Source organism: Myripristis murdjan, chromosome 20 (assembly GCF_902150065.1).
Source record: "Myripristis murdjan chromosome 20, fMyrMur1.1, whole genome shotgun sequence".
Taxonomy (NCBI): domain Eukaryota; kingdom Metazoa; phylum Chordata; class Actinopteri; order Holocentriformes; family Holocentridae; genus Myripristis; species Myripristis murdjan.
Window position 1 is genome coordinate 17,342,354 of NC_043999.1, and position 17,450 is coordinate 17,359,803.

Sequence of the window (17,450 nt, forward strand, 5' to 3'; positions counted from 1 at the left end):
TACACGCACACAAACATATAGCATGCCTGTAGCCATGATGTGCCTTCTTTTTCTCACCCTAGTTCTTTTTCTTTTTCTCACCCTAGTTCTCTCTTTCTGTAGCTGTCTGTAATATCACTGCTTTTTTTTTTTTTTTTTTTTTTTTTTTTTTACATGTATCACACAAACTGCCTAAAAAATGAGCGATGCCTTTTTTCTACAAGAGAGAATAGAATGTTATGGTAATGCTTCAGCACGAGAACAATGGGAAAGTTTGAGGCATTCCTTCAGAGATTTGTCAGAAACGGTGAATAATTCTGCATAAATGGAAGGGAGAGAGCAGAAAAGCATTCATAAGGGAGAGAGAGAGAGGGAGTCAGAGATGGAGGGATGAGGGGAGGGGAGGGAGAGAGGATGGATGGGATCAAACAGAGCACAGCGAACGTGTCTGTGTAAGCTGACTGTTCTGTGTGTGTGTGTATCTGAGCGCACCAGGAAAATTGTGTGTTTTTAGGAGAGTGACACTGTGTGAGAGAGAGAGAGAGAGATGAAAAACCCAGAGCACAGTTGTTCACCTGGATGCTGTAGTTTAGGGCCACTGACTGGAACCTCTACATTATTCAGCAACACAGCCTGCACACAGCCAGAGAGGACTAAAACACTGATTTATACCTCCCTCCCTTCCTCTCTTCCTCTCTCTCTCTCTCTCTTTCTCTCTTTTTCTGTGTTCTTTGTCCTTCAGTTCCCGATTTCCAACATTATTCTTGTGTGCTGATTGTGTGTGTGTGTGTGTGTGTGTGTGTGTGTGTGTGTGTGTGTGTGTCTGTGTGTCTGTCTGTGTGTCTGTCTGTGTGTCTGTAGGGCTGCAGATTGATAGAAACAGCAGACCAGGATCTAACAGACTTCACCAAGTGTCTGGCCATCATGGTGGAGGAGATTCACAGACGACAGCTACAGGTGAACAGACACACACACACACACACACACACTCTCACACACACAATTATAGTTTAATTTATGTCCTGTGTTAAATTTGCTGTTTTATAATAATTTGTGAAGTAGAAGACAAATTTACACAAGACAAGATCTCCTCTATTCTGTTCTAATCTACTCTGGTGGAGGGGAAATTGAATGAGTAACACTCCCCTCCCTCGGCTGCTGCTGAGGTGCCCTTGAGCAGGACACTCAGCCCTGTGCTGCTCCAGTGGAGCTGCTCAGGGGTCAGCAGTGTGAGGCTGTGCTTGACTCTGACCAGCTCCCTGGTGTCAGTGTGAGTAGGTGGGTATGAACGCCGGTTGCCACTGGAAAAGAGCATGCCAGCTCAGCCGACGTTCCCCGAAGAGTGTCTGAGTACAGAAGAGTAGTTGTTGGAATAGTATTACAGTAGCACTACACACATTCAAACATAACACGCAACATGTACGCATACATACTGTAATGTCGATATGCCGCATTTAAAACAGACTTCAATTCAATGTGATCTTTTTAATTAATCTGCTTATGGCTTTGCTTATTAATGCAGTTCATAACAGCCTGATATCTTAACATAATATCCTAACAAATGAGCTGCTAGCTAAAGCGATGCCCTGTGGCCAGCCAATTATTGCACAGCCTTGCATGCACAGTGATGTGATCTGGAGTTTTGACTTGATTTCCATTCTGACTCACAATACGGGGACCGAACTGTGCAGAATTTACATTGTGGGGGAATAAAAAAAAAAAGCTCAAGAACAGCACAATTCCAGTTCCAACTATTTAAATTACTTGTTGATAAAAAGTCTGATGCCAGGGGGAATGGTGGTGTTATTCATCCCCGCCTTCATTAGTGACAGCTCATTCTGCTTCCACAGGCAAGATGGCCACTCATTCGTCCCTGGGTGTTATGAATTCTCCTTTATCACCCATACAAACAAAGCAAGCATACAAGTACACACAGTACACAAACACATCTTTCATTCTCCATGGTGTCTTGTCCTCTTCTGCTCTCTTTTGTGTCAATCTATCTGTCTATCTATCTGTCGGTCTATCTGTCTGTCTTTCTTCTGTCTTTCTCTAAACATCTCTCCATCACTAGAATTTGTAAGAAGCTTGTTGAGTGTTGCTCCAATCAACACTGAGTGCCCCAATCACTTCACATCTCCAAGCTGATGAAACACCAACGAAAGGACATACGCTCGCAGACGCACAAACACACCACACTGTGCATTTTCAGTTTTCACGTTTCAGTTTTCACGCTATTTTTAGCTTTTCAGGCTTTAAGAGAAGCGATACTTTTGTCCTTCCTTCCATGGGCCTTTTTTTTGGCGTCCTGGCTAATATTTACCCTGCCTTTGAACTGGCGCTGAGTGTTTGTCTGTCTGTCTGCCTGCGAGAGATAGGAGACCAGCAATCAGTTTTTGACGCTCTACAAGAGTTGCTGATGATGACTTTTTGTTTGTTTGCCAGGATTTTCCCACTTTTTTTTTTTTTTTTTTTTTTACCGACTTTGACTTCTATTTGAACTTTTGTTCCCTTCAACACTTTGCGTAGGCACAGGTTATATAAAAGCAGAACTTGTGCAATGATTTGATATCATTGTCCCATTTTGCTCACCTTCACTAATTTCCATCCATTTAGACCGTTTCAATGAATTAATTAAATAGACGAAATAATAACATGGTGATTTGCAGATTACCCTGCATTGTGCTCCTCTCAGGGCTATTTAAGATTCACCATATTAGCCCCTCAGCATTCAATTTGGAGAAGTTATCTCATATTGTGATGGGTGAAATCCTAAAGAATGGTATCAAAGGATTATGGTGGGTTGGGGGTGGGCCTATGGGTTCATATATAGAGGTATATATACGTATGTGTGTATGTGTGCGTGTGTGTGTTCATCTGAGAGTGGATGTGTATGTGTGTGAGAGATTGTGTTTGCATGCATGTGTATGAGCCAGAATGATTGCAAATGTGTATGTGCCAACGTAAGTCATTTATGCCTATATCTGTGTGCGCACTTGGGTATTTGTTGGGGTGTGTGTGTGTGTGTGTGTGTGTGTGTGTGAGTTGGCTTGTCTTATTTATGATCTCACTGGCCTACTTAGCTCCCCTCTCCTTGGTTCAGTGTTGCTGGCATAAGCAGCAGCACTGTTTTCATTTTCGTCTCTCGTTTGTTATCTGTTCATCAGCCACCGTAATGGGACATGAATTTGGTGTTGATCTCCATGCCAGCGTCCCTCGCTCCGACACCCCCAGCCAATCAGGGGAGAGAGCGAGGCCGGATCTGTCGAGGCAGCTTGTTAAATTCGCCACATATAATCGTGAGATTCTCCTTGCTTTGCTGCTTTTGTATTGGTAAACAAATATGAAATAGGGACAAATATAAAGCGTTTTGTTTTCTGTAAATCAGACTGTTTGTCAAATATGAAGTTTGATATGCGTGCTGCAGTGTTGAACGGAAGTGAAGATTTAGCAAGCTAGCATGACATTGGAGGCTGATATACAAAGCTGGCATTCCTCTCCAGTCCCTGCTTCTTTCTTTTTGCCCTCTCTGCATCATTTTTTTCTCTTTCTCTTTTTGGGCTTTTCTTCCCTATGGTTTGGGAGAATTGCTGTGAATTTTGTACGATGTGGTGCTATTATTGCTCACTTTTTCTTTATTTTCCCACTGGGAGGCCTTTTTGGTCTTCTCAGGCCATCATTGTTTATAAGAATTTGGCCTCAGTTGGCCCAGTCCCACAAAAGAAAGGCACAAAGGAAGGAATAAATGACCAAAGAATGGCAGAAAAATGAAAGATAGGTAACCAAGACAAGTAACCCCAGTTTGACAGTCAGACTTGATGAACTTAAATGTGTTTATATGTATTTAATGACCTTATGCAAAACGCTCAATTAAATATGGAATTTTGAGATTAAAGTGGGGTATTGAAGAAAACTTTTTTTCTAATGTCTCCATGGATGTTACACTCTGCAATGTAATTTAAGTGATGTTAAAAGATGGTGCTGGCACTCCTTTCTACTTCACGAGACTCTGTGGGAACTGATGTCAGATCGGAATAGGCCACAGCTGTGTTATCACAACTGGGCCTCATCAAAAATCAACAAATCAATTAGCATCTTACGCTCGCATCAGCCCGCCCATGCTTTAGTCACAAGCCAGTGGTTCATTAATAATGAATGGATTTTTTCAAAATGTTAGAAAAAATAAGATGATGGGTTTTCTTCACAGTTTTCTTTCATTTAAATGTCACAGTTGTGTTGGTTAGACAAGAGCTCATCATATGAAATTTGGATCTCTGGTTGAAAAAAAAAAATTAGATAGAATTGCCAAAAACCATAGCCATAACAACTTCTAAATTGTAATAATCATGCTTAGCCATTTCAGAGAACTTATTTTCATGTGATAGATCTGCAAATGTTTGTTTATAAGATGAGATTGAAATAGTATTTGGAGCGAAGTCTGAGAATTTGTTCTTGATTGTTTCCCTCTCTTCCTCACTCCTCACCGCATCTCCCTGTCTCAGGACCCCGCAGAGACTAAGTGAAGCTTGTTTACAAAGTGTTGTTGTTTACAGATAAGTTCCATGTGCGTGTGGGGGCGTCAGCCAGATGTTGAAATAACCTCAGTCTTGGCGCTCAGTTTTTTTTTTGTTTTTTTTTTTTTTTTCACCTCTGTCTCCTAAAGGAGCTACAAAGGGAAGATGTTAAAAGTTAAGATGCATTCCATTCAGTAAATACTTTCAGAAGTCCACTTCAGCCATTTAAGCCTTGGCGTGGGGGGTGAAATGAGCTTTATTATCTCCTGCAAAATGTGGAATATTTTCAAGTAATGGGAGGATTTTGTGTCTTTAAGTGTAGCAAAGGGAAATTATACCTTTCTGAGTGGCTAAATGATAATGGGAATCTCCTGATCTGTAATTTAACATGCATGTACACACACGCAAAGACACACACACAAGCACAATTACTGTTGTTAAGGAGAAATGTTTGCGTCTTGGTTATGTACATGTATATATCAGAAATTACAATAATATTAAAGCAGCAAAAAGAGAGCCTTAGCTTATTTTTTGCTGAAAACTTTGAGGGCCACTAGGAATATTAAGGGGAATAGTGGAATCTCCTCTCAGGGGAAATAAAAGCAGGGAAGGTAATTGCATGAGAGAGTGAGAAGACAGTAATTATGCACTCATTCTACCACAGCACAAGTCTGAGTGGACTCCTGGCAGCTGGATTTGAGTTGCCTCTGGTAGAAGACATTTTAAGATGGTTTTGGGGCACATGTGATTGTGATGGCTCTGTGATCCATTTTTGTTTCTCGTGGTGCTGGCGTGGCTGTCAGTCGTCAACCTCTGACAGTGTCTGTCCCCCCCAGACTTTATTGGGTTTTCTAGGCTGCAGGATTGACTGCTTAGGAGCTAATAAAAGGATATACGTTCTGAGAGCTTTAAATATTATACTAAAGAGAAAAGCTAAGAAGAAAATGTGAGGTTGTAGGAGATCGTACCAGTGTCAGTGATCTAGTTGATGAGTTCCTAAGACATTCATCTCTTAAATGAATCTTCACTCCCCATTATTTATTTTCCATCTTTATTTTTTATTTTTTCCTAATCCTGCATCCTGAATTTTTATTAATCTTTCTATTTTTCTTCTTGTTTTGGCATTACTTTCTTTCTTTCTTTCTTTCTTTTTTTATTTATTTATCTCTTTCAAGCTCTTTATCTCTTTTTCTCCTCCCATCTCTCCTCCCCACATCCTCAGATCTCTTCTTCTCTCATTACTTTCCTTCAGTGAAACAAATGTGGTTTCCTTCCATCAAACCTCTCAAAACATGACATTTTCTTTGTCTCGTTAAACTCTGTCTCTCCAGGTGGACACCATAGTGACTCTGGGTGGTCTGGCAGGCAGGTTGGACCAGACCATGGCATCGGTCGAGACCCTCTACCACTCTTTGACCATGACACAGCTCCCCCTTCTGGTCATACAGGGGACCAGCCTGGCCTGTTTACTCAGACCGGTGAGATGCAGACATTTATGCATAGAAACCATCATAAAAGTCCTTCAATGTGCAACTGCCGTTTTTCTTTCCTGTGTTTGAATTGCTGAGCCTGCCAGCTGGATTTTTTTAGATGCTGCAAAGTACAGCTGAGGAGATGGTACGACGTAACACATCTTTTTCTAAATCAACTGCTGGCCAAATAATTTCAGAAACACCAAAAACATCAGTCCTCTGAAGCAGTAATACAGCAGAAACCTTATTCTGCAACCAGTAAAAAGTGGAATTATGATGGCTATATATGTATTTTGTAATACTATATATTTTAAAAATGTAGACATAGTCAAATCAAACCACACTGCATATTCACAGTGCTAGACTAACACACTGCTCTCCCACTGCTATCGCTCTTCATAATCATCCCACTCCCGGTGCTTTTCTTCTTATTTTGTTCTCTCTCAGACATTTCCTATCCCTTGCTCTGCACCTTGATTGGAGTGTTGAACACTTTGTTTCTGTGTTGAGTAATCACTTCAAGGACGCACGCACACACACACACACATACACACACTTCTCTGCTCTTATGTTGCCCCAGTTTGCTATTGTGCATGAGAGAGAGAAGGAGAGAGAGTCTCATTTGATGTTCCCAAATTGTTTTCCTGAATGCCAGCCACTCTCTCATGCTCCTCACTTGATTGAGTTTAGAAGTGGGCTGAGCAACCATCATGTGGGAGCCAGACAACACTTTTTTTCCCCCTCCTGTTTCGCTTATGTTCTTGTATGTGAGATCCTGAGGACAAACAACTTACTGTGATACTTCCTGATGATGCCTTGTAATCCGTTAAGTAAACCTCTCTCTCTCCTCTCTCCCTCATACACTCCCTCCCTACTGGTTGTCATTATTCCAAAGGCGCATTGTCATTTGCTGCTTCATACCTCGACACCTCCAATTAATCTTACTTCAGTGAGGGTAAATTAAGCTCGTTTGTCAACGCAGCTCCAATTCGCCAGCGACTGATGAACGCAAACGCCCGTACATGAAGGTGAATGCAACCTTCGAAAGGCCCAGCACTATTTGTTCAAGTTACATCTGTAATTTAAGTGTTTACAACTTTTGCCAAATTTTCTCGCCCCCCGTTTTCCACGCAATCACGGCTTTGTTACGTGCTCAGCGTCAGGATTCGGCGCTACAGTTAATTTATACACACTTGCTCATGCTCGGTACATAGTGCTCACATAAATACACAAAACCTGACTCGCACACAACTAATTAAGACTTAGGCTCAATAAACACTGAAGTCGATTTTGAAAATTCGCCTGTAAGTACACAACCTCTTCTTTCTTCAAAATGTACTTAGAGCCACCTTGTTAGCTATAAATACCATGCTCTAATTAATGCTGCATGCTTTAGATAATGGTCTTTGAATACATAATTTATCTTAAAATATGAGGTGGAATAGGTTTTTTTTTTTTTTATTTGAAAGAGATGTGCATCAGTTTTATCGGTGCTGCTCTTGCTTTTGCTTTCGTGTCCCAGATGAATTCTTGAAACTTGATGACACTATCTTTAGGATTTTGGGAAAGTTTTGTGCTTGCTGTAGTTGGCTCAGGGCATCACATAACTCCTTGCCTTTTAAAAAAAAAAAAAAAAAAAAAAAAAAAAATTGAACTATGAGCAGGGATTATGAATGGGCCGCGGGACTGTTTATTTTGAGTTCCTCCACGACAGGAAGATGTTTTAATGAGTTTAGATCCCAAGGTGACACTAAATTTACCCAATTTGGATCTTAGGATGAAAAAAATTAGGAACTTCTGCTCTGAGTTAATCTCTTTCTCCTAGTTTGTCATTTTCTCTTGCTTGCTGTCTGTCCTAATGGCCAAAGTGAATTTACATCAGTCCGTATTCTGGGCCATGAAAATGTTTGAGAAACCCTGCTCTGTGTAGTGCGACAGACAACGCACAGTGCTGTGTCAGCCCAATACTTCCTATAAATCATTTTATAGGCACACACATGCCAGGTTGAATCTATAAGCTTGTTTACCTGATGCCCTTTTGAGGAGTGAAACTTGTCAGAGCAAGAGCTGATTTAAATGATAAAGTGTGTCACCTGAGGTACGTTAACTCACCCCAGCCTCTGCTGTGCTGGAGAAAGTTAGCAGAGAGGTGACATTCAGACATAAAATAAATATATACATGAGGCAGAAGAGTGACCTGCAACAGTCTGTGCTGTGCTCAGATGAATAATTCACTGTAAATGAAAAGGAACAGTGAGAGAATGCAGTGCTTTTCATAGGGTCTCAGCTTTGTTTCTATAAAAGGCTCTGAGAGATCAACCATTAAAAAGAGGCTTTTACAGAATAGCGGCTTGACATGAAAAAAAATTTTAGAAAAACTTTCAAGAAGTTTTGAGGATAGAATTACCTATACTTTTGAATAATATAGAAACAAATTTCAAGTGACAAAGTTTTGCCCAAAAGTAAGTAAGTAAATAAATATATAAATAAGGTGATTTTAAACAAATCACTCCACTTGCAAGCATTGAAATTAAGGCAATCATCCCATAATGGGCATCTACAGTAGCAGTGCCACATGTTAATCTAACCAGTAAGAGAACATGTAGTCTGTTCACAATCCATAATTTTTTCTTCTATAATGAGATTTTTTTTCCCATACTGGCAATCAAAACTGACCTGAGCAATGCCTTTAGAGCCTGCATGGCCCTGAAATTTCATCCCCAGCCTAGCACAAGCCTGAGCCATTCAGACCCGCTCTGCTCTGTAGCCTGCTTCAGTGTCACTCGAAAAAGACAAACATTTAAAACAAAAATCACAAAATTAAAAGAAAGAGTCAGATTAAAAAAAAAACAACAACATACATAATAGGCATAGATCATAGCACAGTTGAACCTGACGTACGCCTGCAGCCTCAGGACAACAAATCATGAACAGTAATTAATAAATAAGTAACCGCCCATGGTGTAGCCGCTGGTATGCTCGCAACTGAAGTGTAGTCTATGTTTGGCATTGTTTCATTAAAATGTACACTTGTCATCACGCTGCCATGTAAATGTAACATGTGCAAGTGTTTTCATCAATAATCATGTCGGCCTAACCAGAAATTATAACATGCACACCGACTGAGACACTAAACCCCTCATGATGCTGCCAAGAAAAGCACAGTTTCTTAGTAAACGAGGATGGGCTCACCACTTTGCTGTGAGATTAAAAACAAAAGTTTGAGATTAACAAATGGAAATCCTCACCAGTCTACTAAACCCAGAAAATTATTCAAGGAACACTTCACTGAAAATACAAAAAACAGGGTGGATGGGTGTAGTTTTGTGGCGCTCAAACAGTGGAAAAAATTGAAATGTGAAATACTCAGCAGCGGTTACCTGACATAAGCCACGGCCTTTGGGGGCGACAAGTTTCACTGGGAACCGTTTCCTGCCAAAGAATACTGGCACACTGCATCAGTCTGCCACCAAAAGGTACAAATTCAGAAAAATTTAGTGGGTGTAGTTTTACTTGTCAGAATGGTGACACGATATCCTCAGTCATTTCAGTTTTAATTAATCAGAAGTTAATGGAATGACAGGAAGAAAAATAGATCTGCTGTCAAAGCATACAGGGACTAAGGGGTGACATTTATTTGATGTAGAAACCAAAGTTCAAAAATAATTTTGCTGTGAGCAGCAACAGGAAGAAATTAGGGTTGCACAATTAATCTTATATACTGTTGAAATCACAGTATGGCCAAGTGCAATATCCAAACTCTAGGAGACGTTTTTGTTTGTTTGTTTTGTTTTTTGTCTTTTGATACAGTTAAAACGTGTGACAGAACAATGTTGTTAATACAACATTATGGTGCTACAGAGATGTCCTGGCCGACATATTTCATTTTCCAAATGCAAGAAAACGTGTTTGTTTGTCTGCAGGCCCCGGAAAAAATCAATTATCATATTTTTAATTGATTATTTCAGGGAAAATTAAAATTGCAATGCAAAAATTGTTATTACTGCTAAAATTGTGTATCATATTGCAGTCGCAGTATCTGCCAAAGTAATTGCAAAGTGATTGTTTTGTACCATATCATTCAGCTCTAGAAGAAATAACTTGTAATGACAAGATTAAGCTTGGAGCAATGTCAGTGTTTTAGACCTCCTCAATGCATAAAACACTGTGGCCTCTGCCTCTGCCACATTAACACACACCGTTAAATGTGGAGAGATCTGCAGCCACTGGCAGTTGGAAAACCATCGTTAAAGCTTTTGGCTGTATTTATGTGCATGTATTTTGTGTTTGTGCTCGCATGTGTGTCTTTCTGTGTGTTTGTGCGGGTGTGTGTATGTGTTCTTCCTTCCCTTCATTTTCTGATGGTCTCTCTCTTTCTCAAACACACACACACACACACACACACACACACACACCTGTACACACACACACATATATATATACATATATATATATATATATATATATATATATGTATATATATACATATATATATAAAAACCTCAGGGATGCTGTCTGAATGCCAGAAGCTGAAAACACTGTTTTAAACATATCACACTTTCAAGTTCCCAAACACTTAACTCAGGATGTGCACGTGTCTTCACTGTCTCTGTGTGTGTCTGTGTAATGTGCCATTTCTCTGTTTTAGAAAAGTGATAATTGATCTCTTTCCAAGTTCTAGCAATCAAAACCTTTCTCTCAAAGTTTTTATCAGGGGTGCGTATTAATGTGTTACAAGTAACACAAATAAGTAAATGAGGAGCACTCTTCCTGTTATTTTCTGTGGACTTACTCAAGTAAGCCTATTAATCTGCTCTTTTTTCCGCATTACAATTGTTTCTTCCTTTGTGATGGTCTACAAGAAAGCTGATGTTTTTTTTTTTTTACGGTGAGCTGACAGCCACACATCGCTCTGCAGTCAGTGGCCTTCTCAACTACAAGTCAGGCTGGTCAGCTACCTATGGAAGGTCAAACGACTGAATCAGAGGCTGTGGGAGAGCAACCTTTGGCCGATCTCACACCCGGGCCAGACTGGTTACCTCTACCTGTGTGTGAGGGCTGCCTCGCTGCAGGTGTGTGGTGTCCACACAGACAGCATTGCTGCCGCAGTGCTTTTTACATTGAGTTTGCCTTTGATAATGGCTAATGTCATTTTTTTATATCTCCAGAACAGAAGGTAGTAGCAGTACAGGACAAACACTGGCCTGTCCAGCATCTCCAACAACCCACTCAGGCGTAGCCTCCACTTTTTCCATGCAGTTACTGGAATAGTTTGTAAACAAGTATATTTTTTCATATCTGTGACATATTCTACAAAAAGCTATATTGGAGAAAGGTATCACTTATGTAATGTCAGTATGACTATCAGAAGATCTTTTTCGCTGTGTGTTTTTGCTGAGAGCTGCGCACCTCAGAGAAAATAGGCTCCACGCCGAAACTGTAGCTGATGCGCTGTTGCACCAAGGCCCGAGCCGCACCTGGGACGCACTACTCACGCAGGCTGTGTGGCTGCTCTAATCTGTTAATACGGATGCCAAAATGAAAATCACAATGAAAAAAATAAACACCATTGCAGCTGTGTTGAGAATATCTCAGTGATGTCATATGTGTATTCGCTTTTAGCTAGTTAGCCACAGATTAACAACAATACAACATCACACAACAAAACGGCACCAGGAATGCAATGTAAATCACTAGTCCAAGGTTTTAAATGTTTCAGTAGTGTGGAATTTCTGATTTTAGTTTTAAAATCAGGCATCTAGTCATGTAAGAATTAATAAATTTAGGCAACCTGTTTTCTGTTGGCAGATATTGTCTCACAATTTGAACATAAGAGAATAATTTTGGGAAAGACCTTGAATAAAAACACTTAATCCCAACCCATTCTGTTAGCAAATAATCAGACATCACATTATTTAGCATAACCTGTTGCCTTAGTGCTCAGTGAGGCTCAGTGTGAAACTAGGTAAATAATATGCTCACTTGCTCTTGCATTTGATTCTTTATGTAGCAGGGAGAAATACAGACACTGGAGTAAGGCCATTGCAGAGTGTTAACAGATATGCTAACAATGCATACAAGTAACTTTTCAATTAACTGAGGTGTCAGCACAAATTCTTTTTCCTCCCTGTGACATGCTGAGAAAAAAAAGACTATAATTCAAAATGGCAAGGTATCCTTTTTAACTACGGTTAGGATCTGAAAATGGGTCGCAGCTATTGCTTGTGGGTCCCGACTTGACAAGAGTAATAATTTATTTTAATGAGCCTCGGTCCCAGGGTGGAGAAGCTAAGTTTCTCATTTGGGGCTGAGGCTAAAAAAGTAGAAGAACCCCTGCTCCAAGTTAATCTCTTTCTTTAATTGTTTTCTCTTTCTTATCTTTTTTTTTTGTTGTCTGTCTCTTTGTCTTTGTCAGTGATTTTCTCTGGTCTCCACACACACACATACACACACACACACACACACACACACACACACTCATACTGTATTTGTGTGTCTGCAGGGCAGCCACAGACTGCAGGTGAACACAGGCCTGGAGGGCGAGTGGTGCAGCCTCATCCCAGTAGGTGGGCCTTGTCAAACACTCACCACCGGCCTCAAGTGGAACCTGAGTGAGTAGCACAGAGACTTACGCATCACAATATGTGCAATATGTGCATTTTGCATTTTTAGCATTCGGGTTCATTTGGGCTGCACAGCCACAACTGGCTGCTTACAAAGTAATGACCACCAATTTGTGTGTCCTCCAACATTGTTGCATCTAATGAGAGTGTCTTACACCAGTCTAACATTGTGCTGAGACTGCTGCTCTTGTTTCAGTGGTTTGATCCTTGACAATTGCATAAGACTATCAAAGGGTATAATTGGGGAACCATTTAAGCACATGGTAACATCTGCAGTAGAGTGCATCTTCAAAGATTGTCAGACACAGCAACTAAGGGTGTAACGGTTTGTATTGTATTTTGGGGGGGCAAAAATTCAGTTTCAGTGAGGTTTCTTTTGTATGTCAGGGAGAAAAAACTCATTTCCAATGTTCTCTGTATTTTGTCTTACTTGCAAAAGTAACTTTTTTCATTCAGTGATTTGGGACAATACAAAATCAAGAAAATATTCTTTTAAAAGCAAAAGTCTGCTTAGTCTATTTAAAACAATACTTTACAATAATAATACTTTCAGGACATTCATTAACCCATCAGCTAAGTGTGTGGTTAGATGGCTCGTAAACAGTGGATGTGTTTGCAGCACTGAACTTTGTAGGGTTTATAAGGTATAGAACGGTTTGCTTTTTTGGGTTTCAGTTTTACACCCCTAATAGCAACTGTAACAAGTTTTGCAGCCAGTTAGGTCACTAGTTTTCTTTATGCTTAAAATGATTCTTTTCATTGTGGTAATTCACTAACCTGCAAAGACTAACAGTCAAAAACATCAGGTATTACCACAATGAATGCCACAAGCCTAGCAATGCAAGATGCTGTAGACCAGTTCACTCACTTTTTTATGCCTGTGAAACTGTGTGTGTGTGTGTGTGTGTGTGTGTGTGTGCGCGCGCGTGTGCGGGTGTGTGGGGGGGTCTCCAGCAGAGCAGGAAGAGTAAGTGCAGCTCTAACTAAAGCTGGGAGACCACTGTGCACCGATACCATCGGGGGAATTCACCAGCAAGTGCTGACAAAAGATCAGCTTCCCTCTAGCCCCTTTTCTACCCGAAACCATTTGCTGCGGAAGTTGCAAGCTCAACTTCAAATCAGCGTTCACCAGCAACTTTTACCCTCCGCTTAATTTGTAACATGCATAACATGATGGCGAGGTAAATTTCTGATGCATAAGTAGCTTTACTCAAATTAAATTGCTCATGAAACAGTTCCATTATATTACACGCATGCACACACACAGCACATCTTGCTCTTCATATTCTTCTGCACTGTGTGGACATTCAGACGTTCCCCCCTGAGGAACCCCGCAGTCCCACCCCATTCTTAGCCTTATGGCCAGCTGTGTTCTTAATGAGTTGGCGCAGACCACTCTGCCACCCATACGAGGGGAACCTGGGCCCTCTGTCAGCGGGGTTACATTATGTGTCTGCTTCTTGGTAGGTGTCCACCCTCATCTCAGTGTGTCTCTGTGTGTGTGTCTTAGTTTGTTTGTCTGTGTGTGTGCATGTGCGTCTGTTTCTAGGGACCTGTACACACAAATAAGAACACCTGTGTGTGTGTGTGTGTGTGTGTGTGTGTGTGTGTGTGTGTGCTTGTTTGTCCATGTACAAATGCGCACGAGTGTGTCTGTGTGTGTTTGCAGCCCTGTTTATTAACTTGTTTTTTTGATCAGCTACAATGTGTTGTATATTTACTCAGCACACCTGTGCGGTGGCCTTCTGAATGGTAATGAGAGGGAATTTATACATGAGAGTCCTATGCAGATTCGCCAGCGATAATAAGCCGCATAATTAATCACACGCATAATTAGAAGCCTGGAAGTAATGATTTCCCTCTGGGGTCGGGAGGAAGGACCGGAATATGAACTAAAAAATATGAATATATCAGGAAGATTTTATTTTGGAAAGTCGAATATGTTTGTTTGCTGCACATGTGTGTATGTATTGTGTGTCTTGTGTTTGTGCCCTTCTGCCTTCATTTGTTTGTCCATTTGTATATTGGTGTCTATACCTATTTGTGTCTGGACGCCAAGGGTTTTGATGCAGCTTGTTTTGGGAAGCCAAAAACCAGTGCTGTGCCGCTCTCGGGTGACACTAAGACTCTTTAGAAGTCCATTGAAATGATCCCCCACACTTCGGTTCAAAGCGTTGCTATGATGAAAAATATATGATCTTTCTATAAAGAGAAGAGTTTTGGGCTGTCAGCCATTACAGCCTTTCTGGCCCAATGGAGACTTTTTGCTTGCATTCAGAGCTTGTTTAAACTCTTGCTTTAAAGAATAAAACTCTGCAATGATTCATGTTGTTTTGATCCAGAGAGTAAATTTGGGATGAGTAGTCGGTTATTCAGCAAACTTTTCCCTGGCAGCTGCCCTCCAGGGGAGTGCACAAGATGAGCTGAAATGCCCCCGGTCCACAATTATTAAACCATTTGATGACTTTTTTATGGTAGTATATCAAACATTTTTATTCTGTGAAATTAGTCCAGACACAGTACACATGTATGCTCACAGGGCAAGCCGTGACAAGGTTCAGCTTTGTCTGAGATCCTGTTATTTCGTCAGTGGAATTTTGTGAGCTACATGATTCGGTAATGAAGTGTCAAAGGTGTGAGGTTTTGGGAGCAAACTCCCCACAAAACATCAGCCCTTTGCCACTGCGCATAAGGATACAGATGGACTTTCACACTTGCTGTTTTCCTCTTAGAATACACAAAACCCAAACCATATTCTCAAATAACACTATCTCCATCTGTATCAGAATATGATATTTAGCAAATTCCCTCTTTATGAATGCCATCACGTTGACATTTCATTCGTCAGCGATGCAATCATCTGGGGTCATTAAAGCTTCATCTTATCTCCCGTACCCCACATTAAACCAGAGTAAATGATTCCAAAAGCCAAACCTGATCCATATCAGAAAACTCTCAGGGATGTACAGGCTCACACGGATGCTTGCAGTAGCATCTCAAGGGAATATAACATGAGTCACTTGATTAGGATAAATCACAACTGTAGCAACCATATCACATCTGCCTAAAATCTACCAAGCAACAAATTTAGGAGGGTTTAATTAGAGGGAAACACTCCAGAAAGGTACATATGCACTCACATTTAGAACTAAGATGATATCACATAGTATTATCATTATTATTGTTGTTCAGACTTGACTGTATTATTGCAATTATACCATGATTTCTTTAATAATTTGTTGCTTTCTGTATGAGTAGCTGCTGAAAATAACTGCACAAAGAAAGGTAGTTCCATCTACATGACTGTTACTGCATTCAGCAGGTCATCTGTCTCGTTGTATTAGCTTAGATACAGGCAAAGATGCTTGAAATTGACGGTAAATAAGTTGGAGTGATACTTTGACAGAAATGCAGTTGGAGTGCCAATAACAGGAGATGTTGGCATTTGTCAGGCAGTCAAATTGCATGAGTGGAACAAAAACTGCAGGCATTCAGTATCTTTACAACCATAAATATGAGCTTTCTACTCGCCTTCTCTCTAGTTGTGCATATGACTTGGAAACTCTGGATTTGCTACTGTCTTCCTTTTATGCCATGCAAACATTAAATCATGATATTGACATAATATTGATATATTGCCCAGTCGTTCTTTCAAGTCTGGTCAAAATAGTCAGGTCAAACTTCCAATCTTTCCATGACATGAAAACAGTATCATTTTGTAATCTGTCTCAGATTACAATTTAAAGTAGCTAATATTATCTAAAGCTATGATAGAACATAATATCCATTCGATTGCTGTATACTTTTTCCATTTCGAAATAAAAAAAAAATGTTTGTTTTTCTTCTACACGCTTCTTGACTCTTCCAGTAATGATGGACAGTTGCAGTCTGTGATGCAGCTATGATATAAAAATCGATTGCAATGCAAAAATGATAGTAATGTAGGAGAGGAGTGGATTACACTACTACATGTTAGGCTGATTGTGATGCATGATGATAATGAAGGAGGGCAAATCACTGCGATATAATAAAGTGACTGCAGTGTGGTAATGATAATGCAGGGGGGCAGAGTGTGTTGTGGGCACTGTATAATAAGGGTGAGTGCAGTGTGGTAATGATAGCTCTAGGTGGAGAAATGGATGTACTGGCAAAAATTTGGCATACATAACATCGGTCTCTCTCTCCCCTCTTGCATACCTGGGTTTAGTAACTCACATTGAGTCTCTCCTTCTCTCGTTCACACCTGTCATTCCCTCTTTCTCCCCACTGTTCTCTTTGCTGTTCCGCTTTCGTTTCTTCCTTTCCTCTCTCTGTCTCTTTCTCTCTCCCTCACTCCCTCACTTCTGCTATGTCTTCCCTCTCACCGTCTCATTATTAGATATTGTGACAGCTCCCCAACCTATCACCTTCTGTAGATTGAAAAAATATGTTACATTAATTTTCACTCAGCAGCACTAAAATCCCTGTGGGATAATGTCATTGTGTGTGTGTGTGTGTGTGTGTGTGTGTGTGTGTGTGTGTGTGTGTGTGTGTGTGTGTGTGTGTGTGTGTGTGTGTGTGTGTGTGTGTGTGTGTGTGTGTGTGGGGCTATGGCTGTGGCTGTGGCCACCATATGTGTGCATATGATTTTCTACTTGCATTGAAACGTGTGTGCATTACAAGGAGTCAGACGGAAGCTTGGGCTGTTATTCCTTGGATATCATTTAGTATGAAAGACTTAATGTATGTTAATATATCACTCACACACACACACACACATACTGACATGCACCGCCCTTCCAGTTATATGTGATAAGTAGAAAGGGAGGTCTCAGGAATATTTCTGGATTGATGTCATCTATAGCCAGGGGAGATATGATAAT

General features: G+C 40.5%; 1 protein-coding gene across 3 annotated transcripts in view; it reads left to right on the plus strand.

Annotated features, from left to right (window-relative positions):
• Positions 1-17,450, plus strand: part of tpk1 (thiamin pyrophosphokinase 1) — a 75,465-nt gene that overhangs the window by 40,460 nt on the left and 17,555 nt on the right. For all 3 annotated transcript variants that reach the window (XM_030079350.1, XM_030079349.1, XM_030079351.1), the window contains exons 6-8: positions 841-936; positions 5,825-5,971; positions 12,468-12,576. In XM_030079350.1, coding sequence (XP_029935210.1) covers positions 841-936; positions 5,825-5,971; positions 12,468-12,576 — 352 coding nt within the window. The remainder of the gene's footprint in view (positions 1-840; positions 937-5,824; positions 5,972-12,467; positions 12,577-17,450) is intronic.